Source organism: Cebidichthys violaceus, unplaced genomic scaffold (genome assembly GCF_023349555.1).
Source record: "Cebidichthys violaceus isolate CVI_PGR_0920_01 unplaced genomic scaffold, fCebVio1.0.p SCAF_4, whole genome shotgun sequence".
NCBI classification, from domain to species: Eukaryota; Metazoa; Chordata; class Actinopteri; order Perciformes; family Stichaeidae; genus Cebidichthys; species Cebidichthys violaceus.
In genome coordinates this window covers 8,941,114-8,961,131 of record NW_027176594.1, presented here as the reverse complement: position 1 = coordinate 8,961,131, position 20,018 = coordinate 8,941,114, and the positions used below count along the sequence as shown (strand labels likewise).

The window sequence follows — 20,018 nt, the reverse complement described above, 5'->3', positions numbered from 1 at the left end:
GTCAACATTGCTGATAAATGAAACACCTTTTTAATTATAGAAAGTGCTTGTCTTGTTGTTCTCTTGTCGCTGCAGAGGTTAGCAGCCCTGACAGGGAAGCCAACCACAGGGGAGAAAATCAAGGTTCCGAGGAGGAGGACTAGCCACCTGTGGCAGATGCACTGCGGGCCGGACCCGCCCACCACTTACACAGACCCATTCAGCAGCCCCGCAAAGGACAACGGACACGCCCTCTCCTCTGAACCAGCCAACCAGAAAACTCAGACCAAGGACCCTGATCTCGCCCTGCTTTTAGGGCCGCACACCCAGTTTAAGAGTAACAACTCTGATGACTTCTCCACTTGCAGCGACCTGGAGTCGGGCGTGGCCGACCTCAGCAGCAAATCGTCCAGCGGTGGGGAAGACAGCAAGGACCCGGACTCGGATGAAGCTGTCTTTACTACTGCCTGACTGGAAAAAGGTAACCCTGCCGCCTGGCTGGAAGGTGAAAGAAGAAATGATGATAAATATTCCTCTCTAACACCCAGAGGGGCAGAATGTGATGAGTTAAAGATGGTTACGGACTGAAAGGCGAATGGATTTTATCTCTTGTTTTTGAGCTGTAGTTTGCCTCATTCCTTCTCAGTCTAAAGGGAGTCACAGTGAATTACTGGAGGGAGAAACCTCACTGGCTGTTGTTCAGTTCCCCTTTTTGACAAAGGCACTGAAAGACCTTTTTTTTTTCCTTTTTTTTTAATTGCGTTGTTTTGTTGCAAATAGCCAAACATACTTTTTTTTATATGTCGATGTGTTTTTTAGGTGGCTCAATTTGTTTAAGGTATGCACTATTACTATTACTTTTAGATTGACAAATGTTCTATGAAACCAGCCTGAAATATAGTAGGACACATAGGCTTGAGGAGGGGAGTGAAACAGTCCGATGAAACACTTAAACATTTTAGTAGAACAAACTCCCTGGACTAACGCAAACATATGTCCATATTTATCATCACCTCTTTAAGAAAATCTAAAAATAATTTACAACACGATGGAAGATTTACTGAATGATTTATTTACACCCAATCTTCATTCCTCCTCACTGTAAAATAAAATTTGATTATAGTTATAAAGTCATAAAATTATTTTCTCCCTTCTCTCCTTGAGTACTTATTCCACAGTTTGGACCAAGTTAGGTGTGAGGGGCCACTAGTAAAGTTCTACAACTCAGTAATGATAACAATTAGAAGCTGGGTCATATGATTACATTTTCTCTGGAAAATTATGTTATTTGTTTATGTAGAGGAAAGCAGATGAATGTTTTCAGTGAGTTTGAGGGTTTTCAGATGTGGACCCAGGATCAGCCCTCCATCCTCTGGGTTGAAGCTTTAGTGCTGAATGGAAGAACAGAAATCAAGCTGGAGAGTTGCTGCTCGGGGAAATGCAAAATGTTCTTTTGTGTAGTCTAAACACTGGGAGGCCAACAATAACTACAACCACTCAGTTTCTTCCCTGACATGAACTTAGATGAAACCTTTGGTTGCACTCAAGTCTTAAATAATTGTAATTGTAACTTTACCTTCTCCAAAACCATATCACTCCAAAAAACAAAAATCTGCCACTATGTCAGTATTTATACAAATTCAAATACAAGCCGCTTAAAAAAAAAAGTGGATCTTTTTTTTACAATACAACTTTCCTTTCCCAGCCATGATGGAGGTAAATAAAAGGAATGACGACAATATGTCCTAGATCTACAGTCTGAAAGGATATTTCTAGAACCGGTTTGTACTATTGGTCATTAACAAGGAATTGGAATCAACAAGAACAAAATGTGAACAAAAATATGAATGTTTATTTAAAGCCATTTATTTACTAGTTGTTGTGCACTGTCATCATTCTATATCCACAGTGATGTTATAATATACATCCTCAGCCCAACTAAATCCTTCAGATGAAAATCATCATGAAATCCAATGAAATCAGATAAGAGATTTTTCATACGTCATCATATACAGTAGACTGAATGATGCGTGCTTCAGGACATAAACTGCAAACTCTGAAGTTGTGAAATGCCCTATAACTTTTTACATTAACATTTAGGTAAAGTACCAACAGCAAAAAGAGATTTAAACACAACTTTCATTTCATGTTCTCTACACTACGTTTTTCAGGCCAAGGACCCCCAAACTGATAGATGGAGCAGGGATCCCCTTCTATATATATTGTTAATTCTGTTTTATATTAAACTGGGCCTAGTGCCATGTATAAACATACCTTGTTATTGTGCATTCAATACTAAGCTATTCAAATAATACGCAGGTTCATATATTCATGTTTTTATTTTAAACATGTGCAAGGTACAGTGAGTAGGGTGGCCGTGCCACTGCCATTTATAAACATACCTTGTCAACTGACACCAATGTCAATATTAACATTGTCTGTCATTTGCATGATAATCATGCATACAAGCTATTCAAATTGACGTTTTTATTTTAAACATAAATATGGAAACGAAAAATGACTGATGGCCTATTAGTGCCACTGCATACATAAACATACCTGTTATCTTGCATACAATACTGAACTATTAAAATAATGGACAGATTGATGTTTGTGGGAAAAAAATTGTAATAAAAAAAAATATGAAAAACTGTCTAATCAACCAAAAATGTCACAACCCCCCCAGCAGTACCTCCGCGGACCCCCTGTTGAAGACCTCTGATATACAGTGTTTGGATTGGTTTGTTCATTGTAAAGTTGGCTGAAAACCCACTGTGAACATGACTTGCTCCATGTGTTCCCTCAATATGGGTAGACAGCCTACAGGTTTATAAAATAAGAGAAATGGTTTTGCCCTCTTTCTATTGTTGAAATCTTTTTTTAAGTTTCCTTTTTAAAGCTTAGCTTATACAACTGCACTCAGTTGGGGGGAAAAAACTGAATCAGAATAGGCTCTGACAGGTGTACCAACACACAGATATGATAAGGTCAAAGTGTGTGAGGGTAAATGTCACCATGCTGCTGTGGATGAGACAACACTGACTCAATCTAGTGAGCTATAGGATTCCCTCTCCTTTTCAACTGGAACATTTCACTGTTCCCTGTGGTGTGTGTGTGTATGCGTGTGCATATGTGTTCTGTATCAATTGATGTAAATAATGTATCAATAAATGCCCTGTTAAAGGGAAAGAACTGCAACACAGTGGCTCAGACAGTCAAAATGACATGAAAAGCTGAAGAAAGCAGCTTCAAATAACAAAACCCGACAAGGCTTTTGAATTGTCAGAACAATGGAATCACTTTCATTTTTATTGGTTCATCACAGTGTCACAAAATGAGAAGGAACCGACTGGCAAATAGTCAGAGGGAAAAAGTTGATCCGTTACCTGCATACATGGATTTGACAAATATCAAATATGTCTTATTCATCATATATCTAAATGTGTGCATGGCTAAGGGCTTTAATTTCTCAAGGTTTGGCTTGCAGATGGATGATTAAAATACGCTGGTCTTCAGTATCATTTCAAAATTTGACATTCAATTGAACAATTCAGCCTCTGAAAAAACTCCATCATTAAAAAAATTAAACAATACATTTTAACCCATTACATCACATTTGAAGTTGTGACAGTTCTCATATAATATCCAACGCAAAATACCCAGAAATCCCTTTCTCTCATTAGTCAGTGAGTCTTCTCTCTCCTTCCTGACATTACCAAAGACACCAAGACTGTCTCTTTCTGCATTCAGATTCTGCGATCATTTTTGTGGTCACGCCTCAAGATAGGTTCTTGACAGATAAATAAGACCTTGAATAGAAGCCTGTTTTGGCAGAGAGTGACAGTTGCTGCTTCTCTCTCATGAGAAGAAAAGCTGCTGACAAAGTTGTTGTGTTTCCTCTGGACAGGAGACCTCATGGCCGATGGTCCGAGGGTCGCTGAAGATCTCATAGTCGTTTCCTCCCTAACACACACACACACACACACACACACACACACACACACACACACACACACACACATTACACGCTTACCTACACTGATTTATCTGAATAGCAAACTAGTTGAGCTCTACAAGGAACTACAAAGAAACCCCAGGGCCATTTATTTCAGAATTTAGCACAAACTGCTCTTTTGTGAATCAGGCAATACAGACCTGACTTTTTATACCTGTTAAATTAACTATTGCCTTCAACAAATGATATAGTGATAACGTGAAAATGTTTTTTGAAAGTTTGATGACTTTCAAAATAAAACTTATAAAACTTTCCACAAACTGTATCTGTTTGAGTTTATAGAGGAAGATTTGAGAGAAGATCTTAAGTATCAAACACGTACTTACGATCATTAAAGACTACTTTATTACTCCTGGTTGCTTAGTTACAAAATACGACAATCTACTTCCTGTTTACATCGGCGCATGCCCAGCGTACGTTAAGAGTCACGTGATATTCGTTTTCAGGCGTGTAGTGTGGACGGAGATCATTTCGGAAACGATGGCTGAAACACTGTGTGGACGGAGATCGTTTTCGTTTCCAAACGAAAACGGAGTAGTATGGATGTAGCAGTCTCCCAGGACACAGGATCATGTCACTTTTCAGAGGAATTGTACATGGTTAATTATAAACTGTTTTTGTTTTCTTCTTCCATCAACTGCTATTATCATTATAATTATTATTCCAGGCAGAGACAAACTGAAACTCGACAGTGAAACTTTTCAATTTTTATGTTAATCATCTCATTTTTGTTTGTGTGAACAACATCTGGCTTGGCAATGACCACACTAAGCTGGCTAAATCTGCACCTTGTGTATTTAAGAAAATATGCCTCCGCTGCTCTGTTTTCCTAAAAATCTCCATCCATACTGAAACCCCAAAACAATGAGAAAACAGCTTAATCTCAACACAAAAAGGCAACTACAGCTTATTTGAAATCACATCCTTTCCTCTCCGCCATGGCCTCTGTTCATACTAGATCATACCCCAAAACACAAAACTAGTCTACAAAAGTGGCTGTTTGGAAATGCCAGCTAAGCAAGTGTGAATGGCAAAAACTGAGAGAAAGGGATGAGTTTCTAACATGAGACGGGTTAGTAATGTTAGAGGAACGTGGATGATTCACTCAGCAAGTACACTGTATACACTGTACTGGTCTGTGTTGTCAAAAACAACCATTCCTGTGTGTCTGGGCTTACCAGAAAGTTCTATTGATAGAACAATGTGCGTCCTACAGCCATTCTTGTGCGTTCAGCAGTAATTAGCATACTCACAGGTTTGGTCTTGTCTCCAAAGAAGTGAATGGTTGAGTAGTTGTCCTCCTCAACAAAACCCAGACAGAATCTCTTATCCCAACCATCAGGAAACACATCAAAGCTGATCTGGCCCCCTGCAGATAAACAAAGGCCGAGACGCAGGGAGAGATGATATGGACAGTTTACATCACACTGACAAAGAAATGGAGAGATGATGTGGACAGTTTACATCACACTGACAAAGAAATGGAGAGATGATGTGGACAGTTTACATCACACTGACAGAGGAAGGGCCACAGCTGAACTGGTGTCTCATACTGCCCGAGGTCGGCACCTGGGGCACAGTTGTGAAGCTGCTACGGTTCTGTGTTCCTTGCAGACTTGAATACAGGTTCACTAAAAATACAAACACTGTATAATTGTCATGAATGCAGTTGACTCACCGATTGAAAATGACAATCCTTTTCCTTTGAACTCTTCCTTTAATATGGACACAAATGTTTCTCTGATTTTCTCTTTCTGAAAGAAGTACAAAAAGACCAGATCTCACAGGCCAATTTTGGAAATTGACATTTAGCTGTTAATTATTATTATTATTATTATTATTATTATTAAATATGTTGAGGGTGTACACCTGGTGGCAGTGAAATGATCATGGGTAAATAGAAAAAACACAATATCTGATAAGTTAGCACATTAAATGACAAACAAACAGTTGCCTAATTGCAGATCAATCAGATACAAAAGGAACAACGTTTCTTTGGAGTCAACTTTACGGCCACCTGACCCGCTCTACAGCACCCATTCTATCCTATCGGCTTGAACCTGCTGATGTGTGTACTACCTGATCTAGCTCGTAGAACTCGTTCCTCTCTTCTTGTGTACAGCTGCGTCCAATGGGGGAGATGTTCAACATGCCGTTACGAAATTCAATAAATGTCCCCCTGTGAAACATAAAACATAACCATTTAGTCTCCGTAACGCTAAATCAGATCGTTACTATCAATTACTTTTTACATTTTCATGGCTTCCCAGCACCCTTCCATTCCCAGTGCATCCAAAATACAGGACCCAAAAACAAATTAATAATGACATCATGACTCTGATAAAACTGTACCTCTTCTTAGGCAGTTTGATCTTGGCCATGTAGTTAAGACAGAAGTTAATGAAATCTTGGAGTAGCTCTTCTCCCATATGGGCCTGGATGGACTGACAACAGCAAGCAAACAAAGTAACCCTGGGGCCTGTTACACAAGGTAACGCCATCATATTCAGGCTTTTGTTTCACAAAATCAAGATTAGGATGGCAAATCATTTGAATCTGTCATACAAAGTCTTTGACAATGCAGGCATACAATCATTCACCAAAAAGAAGATGTGCTTTGGTCACATTACGTCAACCTTACCTGGACAGAGAGTAACTGTCCATTCTTATAGGCCACAAGACCGTTCTCAGCAAACACATAGTCCACTTTCTGGATCACTGCACACATAAACATACAGGAAAACGAAGAGTCAAACTAACTACATATTTGAGATATATTTGAGATAGATAGATAGATAGATAAATAGACATATACACATACATATATATACACACACACACACACACACACACACACACACACACACACACACACACACACACACACACACACACACACACACACACACACACACACACACATCTAACTACAATATAGGAACCTATGTGTGTTTCACCGTCATTTCCCAGCTGCTCTTTGATCTTACAAAGGTCCGACCCTCCTACCACTCCGACTCCAACTCGAGTCCTGAGCTTCTCGAGGAACTCTGCCATGTTTGGAGTTACACGCTGAAAAACACACAACACATATACTTTATAGAAGTCATCAGTCATAATCATAACAGTCTCCAGCTTTTGCACAACATTGAGTACCAGACTATTTTTCTAAATTAAAAACTGAAATTACTTTTGTGTTATAAGAAACAAAATACGTATTTTCTAATTCCTTTTTTCATTCATGTTTTATATTAAAAGGGATACAGATGAAGATACTTATGGAATAATTCATTCCTATGCCACGAAATCTCTAGAAGTAAGGGCTGAGGTGGAAGTTTTAACGGTACTGAAATAAGAGGATTTGTGCTTGCTCAGCCACTACCAGAATCTGGAGGGATGCCAGAACATCAACCATGCTGAAGGAAAGGAATATTGAAATCGTTGAAGATCTGACACAGGAGACCAAGGATGTTGGGAACAAACTGTGGCCGCTAGTTGAACAGGCAAGGAAGGAGGGGAAGGAAACAGGTTTCAGAGGACCCTTTGCACAAATTGATGGTAAAAGGGTTACAGAGAATAGCTATGAGCTAGACTGTTTTTCAACATATTTGACACAGCACTGCCTTATGTCTGGTTTACAGATATTACAATTGATCTTGAGTATTTGTTCTCTAAGTAGTCTCAATTATAACCATTGTTATTGTGATTATTTTATTATTTATCCAGAGTAAACATTTCTACTTCTGCACTCTTGGGAGCGGCCGTGGTCGTCCGGCAACCGCAAGGTCGGCGGTTCGATCCTTGGCTGCTACATGTCCTGTGCCGAAGTGTCCCTGAGCAAGACACTGAACCCCTAACTGCTCCCCAGGCGCTTCTCAGCAGCCCTCTGCTCCTCCTCTCACAGTCATGTTTTTTTTTTTAATGGGAATTTTATTAGATGCCTGGAATAGGTTCTGTGGTTAACACAAGCTTAGGAGATTTCAAAGTTTTGTTCTACGGTACAAAAGACATCAGTAAACACACCATTTGTAAATTTTGAAGATTTTACGAGTTTTAAAAAGACGAATGCTAACAAGTGGCCAAACGGGACTACAAAATGCAATAACGCAGACTAGTTCATCATGTATAGATACGCAACCGTGGTATAGCCTAACGTTAGATTTTTACTTCTGCTGATTGCATTCACGCTTAAAAAACTATAAAAGTGGTGTTCATTCATGAAGATTATCTTGATGAAGAAAATGTGTCAGTATCATTGACTTGTGTTTGCCACAGAGCTCAATTTCTGCAATAGCCCGGAATCCAATGGAAAGATCCCATTGGCTTTTTGTTGAAGGAACCAGTGTGATGCTAAATTCCATGGTGGGCCTACAAAAATATGTCATCCCTACAGCACTCTATTACAGTGTTGTGCTATTAATGACCATAGCACTCTCTGGGGAGGGGACAGGACTGATAGGAACGGTTTGATAGTGGAGGATGATGGACTCCTTGGGTCTTGAGTGTTTAAATGATGGGAATTTCACTAGAATTAATTGCAATTCGGGCAGTAATTTAAGTTTAGACCTGAGCCTCACGGTCCATGGCAGGTCTTTGTATCAGGAAGGTATGGAATCATTCTACTGTTGGACGTGATCATTACCCCATTTTCTGTAGAGTAGGAAGTGGAAGCAAAGTGGGTTAGAAGATACAACAGGAAGGTGGGCATTTGGAAAGGCTCAGTGGGAGAAATAAATAAATTCAGTTTTAAAAATACATATAAAGAACAGGATTTGGAAATATTTATTGAAAATGTGAGAGATACTATAATTTGGGCCTCCAATCTGACAATTATAAGGAAAGCTGGAACGAAAAGGCAGCATGTCCTGAGAGTGCTATTGAGACATGCTGGGAACATAAAAAAGGGCCAACAAAGCGCTTTGGTTAGGTTTTTAAAAAGAAGGCTAGTGAAATGGGTTTACTGGATAGGAGTTACTATCCAACTGTTGTTCTGCCAGCTTAACCTCCCTGGTTATTGCCACAGCCAGAAATTGATCTTCAACTAATAAGAGATGACTGTGGGCAGAATTGTAAGATCTTTAATTCATACATCAGAAGGAATAACTATCACTATTTACATAATTATAAAGATATATATTAATACTGATAGAACAGCAGCAGCAGTAGTTATCCAATAATTCCATGTTGAGTGTGGGAAGAGACTTGATGATGATTTATCTGTGCTTGCATGTGAGATGATGGCCATAGTTATTGGGTAGAGGACATCAGCAAGAGAGAGCGATAGCTAATCAAATGTCTATGAATTGTGTGGGTCCCTGCCCGTGTTGGAGTTGATGGGAGAGAAAAGGCAGGTAAAGCAGCAAAAAGGGCTTTGAAGAGTGCATGGGACTAATCACATTAATGTAAATATAAGTAAGTCAGAAGCTAATGTGGTGATTAAGGGACAAATCAAAACGATATGGCATTATGGAGTCAAGGAAGGAAAGGAAAATATCTTTCTAAAAATAAACCCTGGGTTGGGAGTGCAGGGTCTGGAGGACCCTATAAGAAAGGGTAGGGGGCAGTGGCGGCTGGTCAATAAAGGGCGCCGTCCCCCCTTGAGCCACAAAAAATTAAAAAATTAAAATAAATAATAATAATAATAATAATAATAATAATAATAATACAAATTGTCAATATTTGTGTTTTTAAAATATGGAATGCACCCAGTAATATGTGTAAAATGATACCTGCGCAAAATATATGCTTTCCCTGCACGTCCTGTCTGCATGTCTCTATGGAGGACGAAAAATGCCTTAAGTATAAATAAATAAATGCATTAATAAATGTATAAATAAATACATACAGGAACAAATAAATAAATGCATAAATAAATGTATAAATACAGAAATAAATAAAATAAATGTATACATACAGAAAATAATAAATAAAATAATATATAAAGCTGAAATAAATACAGAAATCTTTAAATGCTGAAATAAATAAAATAAAAGAATAAATAAATGCTTAAATAAATACAGAAATATTTAAATGATGAAATAAATAAATACAATAATAAATAAATGCTGAAATGAATAAATAAAAGTTGATACCTAAACAGGACATAAATAAATAAATTAAATTCTACATTTCTGTTCACCTTCATTTATTTATTTCTGTGTCCGTATGTTAATGAGGTAGGCGGTCCGAACCTCATTCTTAAGCAGGATTGGTCAAGTAGGGGAGCAAGACAGAAGCAACCGATTCCTAGCAAATCATCCCTGTAGACGACGTCAAAAAACTAGCTAGCAGCACAATGGCATCCACAGTTTGGGAATGCTGTGCGAGGCTGCTGTGAGACTGACCGCCTCTGAGTGCTTTGGAATGGCAGAGGGGCTCACGGCAGCACCCGCTGCTCGTTGAGGACAGTAACTGCAGAACGATACATGCTTCTACGTCAGAGTCTCCAAAACACCAGAAAAGTCTCCAATAACACCAGAGTTGCGAGATTTGTTGCTAGTCGCTATTGACAAAAAGAAGTCGATAAGAGGATTGGGAAAGTCGCCAGATTTAGCGAGAAAGTCGTCAATTTGGCAACACTGGGCTAGCCATCTTCAACATTACTGTGCAAGGCCAAAGTAGTAGACCAGAAGCGATCACACTCCTGTGACCAATCCTGCTTTAGACAGAGGTTAGGACCTCCAACCTCATTAGCATACATACACATAAATGAATAAATGTAGGTGAACAGAAATGTAGAAATAAATATATGATATGTATTTCTTTATGTCCTGTTTGATTATCAACTTTTATTTATTTATCTATACATTCAATTATTTATTTCCATATTTATTTCAGCATTTATTTATTTAAACTTTTATTTATTTATTTCAGCATTATTTATACCAGTATTTATTTCAGCATTTAATTATTCTTTTATTTATTTATTTCTGTATTCAAACATGTATTCCTGTATTTATTTATTTATTCCTGTATTTATTTATTTATTTATACTTAAATCATATTCTGTCCTCCATATGTCTCAGCCACGCAGGGGCGCTGGAGAAATTGCCCACAGAAGGCGGGTCTATGAAGCAATTTAGCCAATTGCTGATTAAAGATATAAATGTGTGACATACAATTTAGCTAATCAGCGTCCTCAAATAGATTTAGCCAGGGGCATAATCGGTATTGCCCCATATTGCGCATCCAGAGACTGGAGAGGAAAATGTCAGCAACATACGAAAGAAAAAATTCTGATGTTGGAAACTCCTCCTAGAGCAGTGGTTCCCAAACTGGGGGGCGCGCAGTGGAACTACAGGGAGAGCACGGCTGAGGGATGTGCGGTCAGGGGAGGCAGTCAGAGCCTCACCTGTCATCATGAAGAGTAAAAAACAAATAATGATAAAATAAATATTAATATTTCTCTACTGATATGTGCTATACATGTCATTTCTGTATGATTCCAATCAGGAGCGTTTCTAGGATTCAAAGAAAAGGGGGGCTTAGCCCCAAGGGGAGGGGCATGTTTGTGCACACAGCGTGCGGCAATTGTTTTTGGGGCCGCGGATATCCATTGTTTCAGACAGTTCATATGTTGGTTCAATCAGAAAGAGTGTGATTTTGTTCTGTAGTTTTGCTTGCATTCAGTATATGATAACACAAGAGACAGAATTTCAGGGTCATAGTGAAATTTGACAACACAAATATGAACTTTTCTCAAAGACAGAAATAATTTTCCTGCTTGTAAAGGAAAGACGGATAAACTAGCTTTCATATCCGCGTCACTCCAAAATCCTAATTCTTAAAAGGGACCGCACACAATGGATGGAGAATGGACCTGACAGTGTCAACTTTTGAGTTGTTTACTGTTTTATTATGAGCAGAAGGGAATACGATTTTGATCAATATTTACATCCATTTTGTTGTCCGTGTAGTTTTTACATACCAGTGATATTTTATGCTCATTTGGACACTATCACTGAGATAAAGATGAACTAGTTCAGTGTCAAATATGCCATTAACTGATTATAAACAACAACATTCTATAGGGACTGATATTATTGTTTCGAAATACTAAAGAGATATATTAATGCAAAGAATAGAGAGATGTCGATAGTTATTTCTTGTATTTTGAATTTGCTCGTTCACTCTTGCTCACTGGAGACAGTTTCTAACAAAATAGCTAGCTAGCTAGCTTAGTGTTAACATAGCCCACTAAAATATTCCCTTTCATTTGCCTCAAGTAAACCTAAATATAAATATAAATATATATATATATATATATATATATATATATTCTTTTTTTTTTTTTACAGCCAACAATGCCAAATTATTTTGGGGGGGCTGAAGAACATTTTAAAATAGGCCTAACGACGCCCCTGATTCCAATCAAGCATTTTTATAATCAAAATCGCTGAATACAAATACATTTTCTTGCACACTAATTCTGTTTGAAAAACCTGTTAAATGAGGAAATGTAAGTTGTTGCACTGTTCCTAAATTCAATTTTAACATTTGAAGTACATTTTTCTTGAAAATATATTCAAGAATGTAATGCAATTAATATGTCTGAAAGCACTACTTGAAAGCAATCTAAAGTCCAATCTTTTTGGAAATTGATTTTATTATTGCTATTTTTTTTCAGTAAAACAAACTGAACAATAAACTGAAGTGGAAAAGCAAAGTGATATGTACTTATTTTAGAAAGAACAACTAATTTCAGAGTTTATATATTATAATGCAATTAATTCAAAACAAGGAAGGTATGACCCATTTGGGGTGTGTGGGGTCGGGTGCGGTGGGGAGGGGGGCTTACAATGTTCCTAAATCATCAAAGGGGGGGCTTGACAAAAGTTTTGGAAACCACTGTCCTAGAGTATTTAGGATCAACAAGACTAATGAATACAATTTGAGAAATATGCATTCCATTTTGTTTGTTGACAGATTAGAGAAAAGGTCCTTACGTCTTCACTCCAGATTAGTGAGTGGCAGTATTGCACATGAAATCTGTTTGCCAACCGCCATAAATATCATAATGACGTGAGCCGTGTGCGAGTTTAACTGGTTTTTGAATAAACTGGTTTACGTTCGAGTGCGTGAGGCATATGTGTCATAGGACTGGCCTTTCAGGATCCACGTCAAATAAACAAGAAATAAACATGTCGATCGCCTCTCCTCTCTCTTTCACATAGTTTCTACGGTATCTTTTGAAAGACTGACAGATGACCACACAGATTAACTTGTGAATGTTACACAGTTGACAGTCATCTATCTGTACGCTGTGTTTGAGCTCAGTATGTTTAACGAATGCACGGACGGGTCTATCGGTCTCAAATCGACTTGACGTCAGATTAATAACGATATTTGATACAAATATAAGACGGACAAAGAGCGTTTCTTAAAGGATTTATTGGCGTAAGTACTTTTGAACAGGCATCGACACCTACCACCAACTTTGTCATTCACTCTGATCCGCGTTATGAGCCCTCTGAATCTCAACCACAGCTTCACGAACGAGTAGTGCATTTTTCCGTTTATAGTCTTTCAAAAGATACCGTAGAAACTACGTGAAAGAGAGAGGAGAGGCGATCGACATTTTTATTTCTTGTTTATTCGACGTGGGTCCTGAAAGGCCAGTCCTATGACACATCTGCCTCACGCACACGCACTCGAACGTAAACCAGTTAATTAAAAAACGCAGCTAAACTAGCACACCTGTGCCGGATGTTACACTGACACATCATTTGACAGCTGTTTGTGTCAAGTATACATTAAAACACACACACACACACACACACACACACACACACACACACACACACACACACACACACACACACACACAACCTGTCTCGCGGCAGTCAGCGTGCCGTCAACATCGAAGAGGCAGAGTGTGCTAGCGGCTCCACTCATCTTCTTGTCCCAGTTCTTCCCTGTGGACACGGTGCGTCGGCGTTCCCCCGGTGAATGCCTGCAGTGATCACTCCGAGTGTGTCCACAGTCAGTCACGCTTTGCTCCCAGTATTCTTCTGTATGTAGTTCGCTCGACAGCAGCCTACATTCCCGATGCAGAGTTACTTGAGGATTTCTTTGTCGTGTTGTCCCCCATCTTCTTCTTCTTTGAGGTTTATTGGCGGTTGGCAAACAATGAATTGGCGCATTACCGCCACCACCTGGTGAGTGTGGATCAGAATGTCTAGTACTTACAATTTAAAAAGTAACAAAACAAAACAATGGGCTCATAGTTTCTTATAATATTAGTTAGTCTAAGATACAGAAATATTACTTGATAACACCTATACACATATACAAAATAAATTTAATTGAATTGAACTCTGTAAAACCATGTCTCTTCTTCCCATTGCTTCTGCCCCCTTTCCTTCAGCCTCTGTTATTTAATAATTTTGGTTTCTGATTTACTGAAGCTGACTGTAACATTAGTGCAGATATCTTTTGCAGCTTTATCTGCCATTTCATTCCCTTTGACTGTGTATTGTATGCAAATTTAAATGATCCCCTCTACCCTTGTTCTTCTTTTTTAATTATGTAAAGTCTACTGTTGTATCAGGAAGTATCCACTGTGCTATTGCTGTCAATTACCTATGTTAAGTTCTGTTGCTTTCTGTGCTACTGTCCATCCAAAGCTTCTTGTCTCCCTCCTCTCCTTTTCCCAGCAAGGTTTTAAAGCTTCCTGTGTTGGATGCATTACATTGCATTACATTACAGTCATTTAGAAGACGCTTTTATCCAAAGCGACTTACAATAAGTGCATTCAACATTGGTAATCAAAAGAACTACTAGTCACCAGAAGTCATAAGTACATTTCCTTTTCCAAACAAGCATCTAAGAACATGAAGCAGAGCATAACTCAGAGCCAAAGTACAGTGCAGAAACAAGAAAAACAGTTAGTGCTATAAGTAATACGAATACAATAAGTGGTAAGTGGAAGGCTCAGGGTAGCACTTCCTGAAGAGGTGGGTTTTCAGCCTGCGCCGAAAGATGGGCAGCGACTCCGCTGTCCTGACGTCAGTGGGAAGTTCATTCCACCACTGTGGGGCCAGGACAGAAAACAGCCGTGACCGGGTCGATCGGCCGCCAGGACCTCTGAGCGACGGGGCAACCAATCGCCCCGAGGTAGCAGAGTGAAGTGGTCGGGCGGGGGTGTAAGGCTTGACCATGGCTTGGAGATACGAAGGAGCTGTTCCTTTCACTGCCATTGGCATAACAATAGTAGAAGAAGTCATGCGAGCAAATAACAGAACCCAGAGATGTTGTGTAGAGCGAGAAGAGAAGGGGGCCCAGGACTGACCCTTGCGGAACCCCCGTAGTCAGCATGCGTGGTTCCGACACGGCCCCCCTCCAGGTCACCTGGTAGGATCGACCCGTCAGGGAGGACGCAAACAGGGAGAGTGCAGAGCCTGAGACGCCCATCCCCTCGAGGGATGAGAGGAGGATTTGATGGTTGACAGTGTCAAACGCCGCAGACAAGTCCAGGAGAATCAGGACAGAGGAGAGAGAGTTAGCTCTCGCGGCGTGAAGCGACTCTGTCACCGCAAGGAGGGCCGTCTCTGTCGAGTGACCCACTTTGAACCCGGACTGGTGGGGGTCCAAAAGGCTGTTTTGGTGGAGATAGGAAGACAGTTGGTTAAAGACAGCACGTTCAAGTGTTTTGGATAGAAAGGGTAGAAGAGAAACCGGTCTGAAGTTCTTGACATCAGAGGGGTCAAGTGATGGTTTCTTCAGAAGGGGGGTGACTCTGGCAGTCTTGAAGGCCGTGGGAAAGCATCCTGAAACAAGAGATGTGTTGATGAGGTGGGTGAGGAAAGGAAGGAGTTCAGTCGCAATAGACTGAAGAAGAGGGGAAGGGATCGGGTCAAGGGAGCACGTGGTGGGGCGGTTAGATGTAACAAGGTTGAGGACCTCGTTAGGGGAGAGAGGAGCCAGATAGGGTAAGATGGGGTGTGGAGACGGGAGGGAGAGCTGTGGGGGCAGGATTGGACAGGGAGAGAGGGGCTGAGAGAAGGAGGATCTGATATCGTTTACCTTCTTGTCAAAGAAGTTGGCGAAATCATCGGGGAGAAGGGAGGAAGTAGGAGGAGGGGATGGGGGTTGGAGGAGTGAACTGAAAGTTTCAAAGAGTTTTTTAGGATTGGAAGCAGAGGTTAGGATTTTAGAGCGGAAGAACGCAGCTTTAGCAGTAGATAGAGAGGAAAAGTAGAAAGAAGAGCTTGGAAGTTAAGAAGGTCCTCCGGGAGTTTGCCTTTTCTCCATTTACGCTCAGCCTCTCTTAGGCTCCGTCTATCAGTACGCACTGAGTCCGACAGCCACGGGGCAGGTGGAGTTGGGCGTGCAGGCCTGGAGGTGATGGGACAGAGTTTGTCCAAAGAAGAAGTAAGGGTGGAGAGGAGAAGATCAGTAGCAGTATCAGGGGATAGGAGAGAGAAGGATTCAGGGTCAGGGAGAGCAGAGGTGACAGAAGAGGAAAGATCAGCAGGGGAGAGGGAGCGGAGATGACTCCGGGTATAAACCATGTGGGTAGGTGGAGGAAGTGATGGGGCAGAGGATAGGGAGAGGGAGTAGGACATGAAATAGTGGTCAGAGAGCTGGAGGGGAGTGACAGAGAGGTTAGCAGTAGAACAGTAGAAGGATGCTCTTTACTGTGTCCCTGTAGATTAGCCCAATAACTCAATGTTAACTGTGTTCTACTTAATTTAACAGCATTTCACACATTTCCGCCTGTAATGCAGCCGCTGGGGTTGTTTTAAAGGCATCGGTGCATAATCTTATTGCCTGATACTGAATATTATTAAAAATGTTTTTGACAGATGTGCTTGCTGCTGATCCATACACCACACAACCATAATCTAATATAGATCTGGCTTTGGAAGCAGTTCTATCTGCCCCCCATTCACTTCCCACCAAAAACCTAATTATATTTAATACTTTCTTACATTTATCCTCTACTTTTTTATGTACAGCCCATGTGCCCCTTTCATCAAACCACAAACCTAAAAATGTTAAGTGTTTTACTCTCTCCAATTCATGATTATATAGTTTTAGTTTTACTCCACTACCAATTTGTTTCCTTGTAATGAACATTGTCTTTTTCTTATCTACTGAAAATTTAAAACCCCATTGATATGACCACTCTTCTACCTTCAAAATGGCTCTCTGCAGTTTCTTTACTATGAATTCTACATTTCTCCCCTCTTCCAAATTGACCCATTATCTGCAAATAGTGACAATCCCATTCCATTTTCTATTTCACTGAACACATCATTTATTATTATGGAGAATAGTAATGGACTGACAATACTACCTTGAGGTGTTCCATTTTCAATACCAAACTCTCCCGAATAGCTCTTTCCTACTCTGACTTCTATAAATCTTAATAAAACATCCTTTATCCATCTACATCATATCTTTTCTCATATGTCAAAGAAGACAGCCACAACACGTTTTTTGTTTATCTGTGCTTCCTAATTTAATGTTCCAAACTTAAAGCTGGATCTATTGTACTTCTCCCTTTCCTGAAAACCACTCTGGTATTTGGCTTTACTTTCTACATAATACGTTAATCTTTCATTTATCATTTCCTCCATTATTTTGCAGATATTTGATGTCAAAGCTATAGGTCTATAGTTCCCTGCCATCTTCACCGGGTTTGCGTATCGGGACAATGGCCTCTTTCCAGCTTTATGGCAATTTCCCACCCTCCCAAACTTTATTATATAATTTGATATCCTTAGAAGATTCACTTAGATTGCTTAACATGATATAACAAATCTGATCCTTGCCTGGTGCCGACATTTTGGTTTTCTTGAGACAGCATTTTACATACTTTGTCAATTTTTTTCTCCCTTCCTATCGAGTTACAAAATTTCCTCCAAGTCCTTCTTTGTATTTTGTATGTGGCCTCTAGAATTGGTTGACAAACAGAATCATTTACATTTTCTACATCTTCACTAATACACACTTTCTCCATTTCTTGATCACTAACCCTTCTAAATTTATCCCAGTCAGCACTGCTGAAAGACCATTTCTGTAGTCCTTCTGTCTCATATTCTTCTGAACTCTGCCCTATTTCAATCATTATTGGATAATGGTCACTTCCTACCATTGTGCCTCTTATTACCTCCCAGGAGCTAACTCCTGCCAATGAATTAGATACTAAAGTAAGGTCTATTGCTGACTCTGTCCCTTTTCTCATGTTAAATGTTGTTCCAGTTCCATTATTTAAGCACACTAGGTTTTTTATCTTCATTAATTCTTCTATCAATCCATTGTCATCATTACTATTACCCCATACTGAGCTATGAGTATTAAAATATCCACAACATATCACTTTCCCTTCTAACTGTACAGCTAATTCATCCAGTAAATTGATCGACAGTCTCTTAAATGGGTTATAATAGTTTGCAATTCTGATAGTTCCTTCTCTGGTCCAAACTTCAATTATCACATATTCCAGCTCTGTTCCTTTCTCCTAAACTTTATACTGTATTCCTTGTTTTACAACTATTATACACCCTCCTCCATTTTCCCCCTCTCTATCTCTGCGAATATTATTTCATCCTTTATTGACAAAGTCTAACGCTGGTTTAAGCCAAGCGTTCCTGAACACATATGATTTCTGGTTTCTTTTTAAGGTTTTTAATGAATTCTTTAAACTCTTGTCCATTTGCTAATTAGGTTCTTGTGTTCCATTGTAGTACAATCATACTGTCTATACCCTGGGCCTCCTGGCTTCCCATCTTCTCCGAGGCTTTTATTAATATGCTCCCAAGATACAACTTTTATCTAAAATAAATTCTTATCTCCCCTCACTATTATTTTGATTTTCTCTGTTTTGTGTTTGACTTGGTCAGTACAATTTATTACATATGCAATAAACAGGATTAACTTATCCACTGTCAGTGCTGTATTGGTTTCCTTAGACAGACCTGCCTCTATCTTTCAAAACTTGGTTAGGTTTTTCATTAATTTCCCTTTGTCCTTGTACCCTCCTCACAGCCTCTGCATATTTATGTTGTTTCCTGCTATTACCTGTTGGATTTCCACAGCCCTCTTCCTGACTTCGCATCCACCATATGTTACCCAAAACAATTACAACATTTATCCTGCACATTATCCTTACAATCCTCAACTCTGTGATCCGCTCCACACTTGGGACACCTCGGTTTCCCTTTGCAAACTGCTGCTATATGTCCATACCTCTGGCATTTGTAGCAGCGAAGCGGGGGATAGATATAGGGCCTCACCAGGAAACTCATACATCTGATTTTGACTCTTTCCAAAAGTACAGACACCTGAAACTCGAACAATCTCCACCTTTACGGACTCACAGAATGAGGAAAGAGCCTGGAAGACTTTCAAATCAGGGAGTACAAAGTATAAAATAAATACCCACAATTATGCATCTTATTTTTTGTCGTTGTCATAGTAACGTGATATGTTGCCTCAAAGTGCTGTCCCATTTTTATTTACACCATTTCAAGCCCTCACAGTCTCTCACACTCAACCCCTTACCAGGTGACGTCAACCTAGAGGGTTCAAGGTTTGAGGCTGCCAATGTAATTTCAGGCTCTCAAGAGGACAAGTGGAGGAAGACTTATCTACAGCGTTTCAAAGCTAAATATAATCACTGATATTTGTCAGTTTGAGTCTCTTCTTTGCTAACTAGGACCTTATGACTACAATGGGACCACACTACATGAACAGACAGCAAACCAAACGACCTGTCTGTAACAGTGTTTTCGCGTGTCTGTGGACTCTGTCTAACCAGGAGTCATATAGGGATGTGGCAGACAGATTCAACATTTCAAAATCTACACTTTCAACACATCTCCATCATTTCTGTTCCCTGGTCACTACACATCTGTCTCATCACATGTTGTGGCCTACAGGGGAAGCACTTCACACGTCCCAGTTACACTTTGAAACAGCTGGATTTCCAAATACAGTCTGTACTGTTGATGGATGTCACATTCCCATTGTTAGACCACATTGCAACAATCCCACAGCCTATTATAACAGGAAACAATTA

The 20,018-nt window shown here is 39.7% G+C and overlaps 2 protein-coding genes across 4 annotated transcripts in view; one reads left to right on the top strand and one right to left on the bottom strand.

The window, feature by feature from the left end:
• Positions 1–4,000, top strand: part of LOC137884683 (myotubularin-related protein 7-like) — a 40,845-nt gene extending 36,845 nt beyond the window's left edge. The window contains exon 14 of one of the 2 annotated variants that reach the window (XM_068726583.1): positions 76–4,000. In XM_068726583.1, coding sequence (XP_068582684.1) covers positions 76–450 — 375 coding nt within the window. In that variant the 3' untranslated portion in view covers positions 451–4,000. The remainder of the gene's footprint in view (positions 1–75) is intronic. The other variant, XM_068726584.1, reaches the window with a different exon arrangement.
• On the bottom strand, positions 3,252–14,097 carry pmm2 (phosphomannomutase 2). Of its 2 annotated transcripts, none has more exons than XM_068726586.1 (8): positions 13,820–14,097; positions 6,937–7,063; positions 6,636–6,712; positions 6,347–6,438; positions 6,074–6,173; positions 5,673–5,748; positions 5,248–5,363; positions 3,252–3,942 (listed from the first exon to the last, which is right to left on the bottom strand). In XM_068726586.1, exons 1-8 carry the CDS (start codon positions 13,883–13,885, stop codon positions 3,838–3,840), a joined length of 759 nt encoding a protein of 252 aa, XP_068582687.1. In that variant the 5' UTR covers positions 13,886–14,097; the 3' UTR covers positions 3,252–3,837. The 2 variants fall into 2 exon arrangements, with proteins under 2 accessions (XP_068582687.1, XP_068582688.1); XM_068726587.1 differs by having other exon boundaries at positions 6,952–7,063.
• Positions 14,098–20,018: the final 5,921 nt, after the last annotated feature.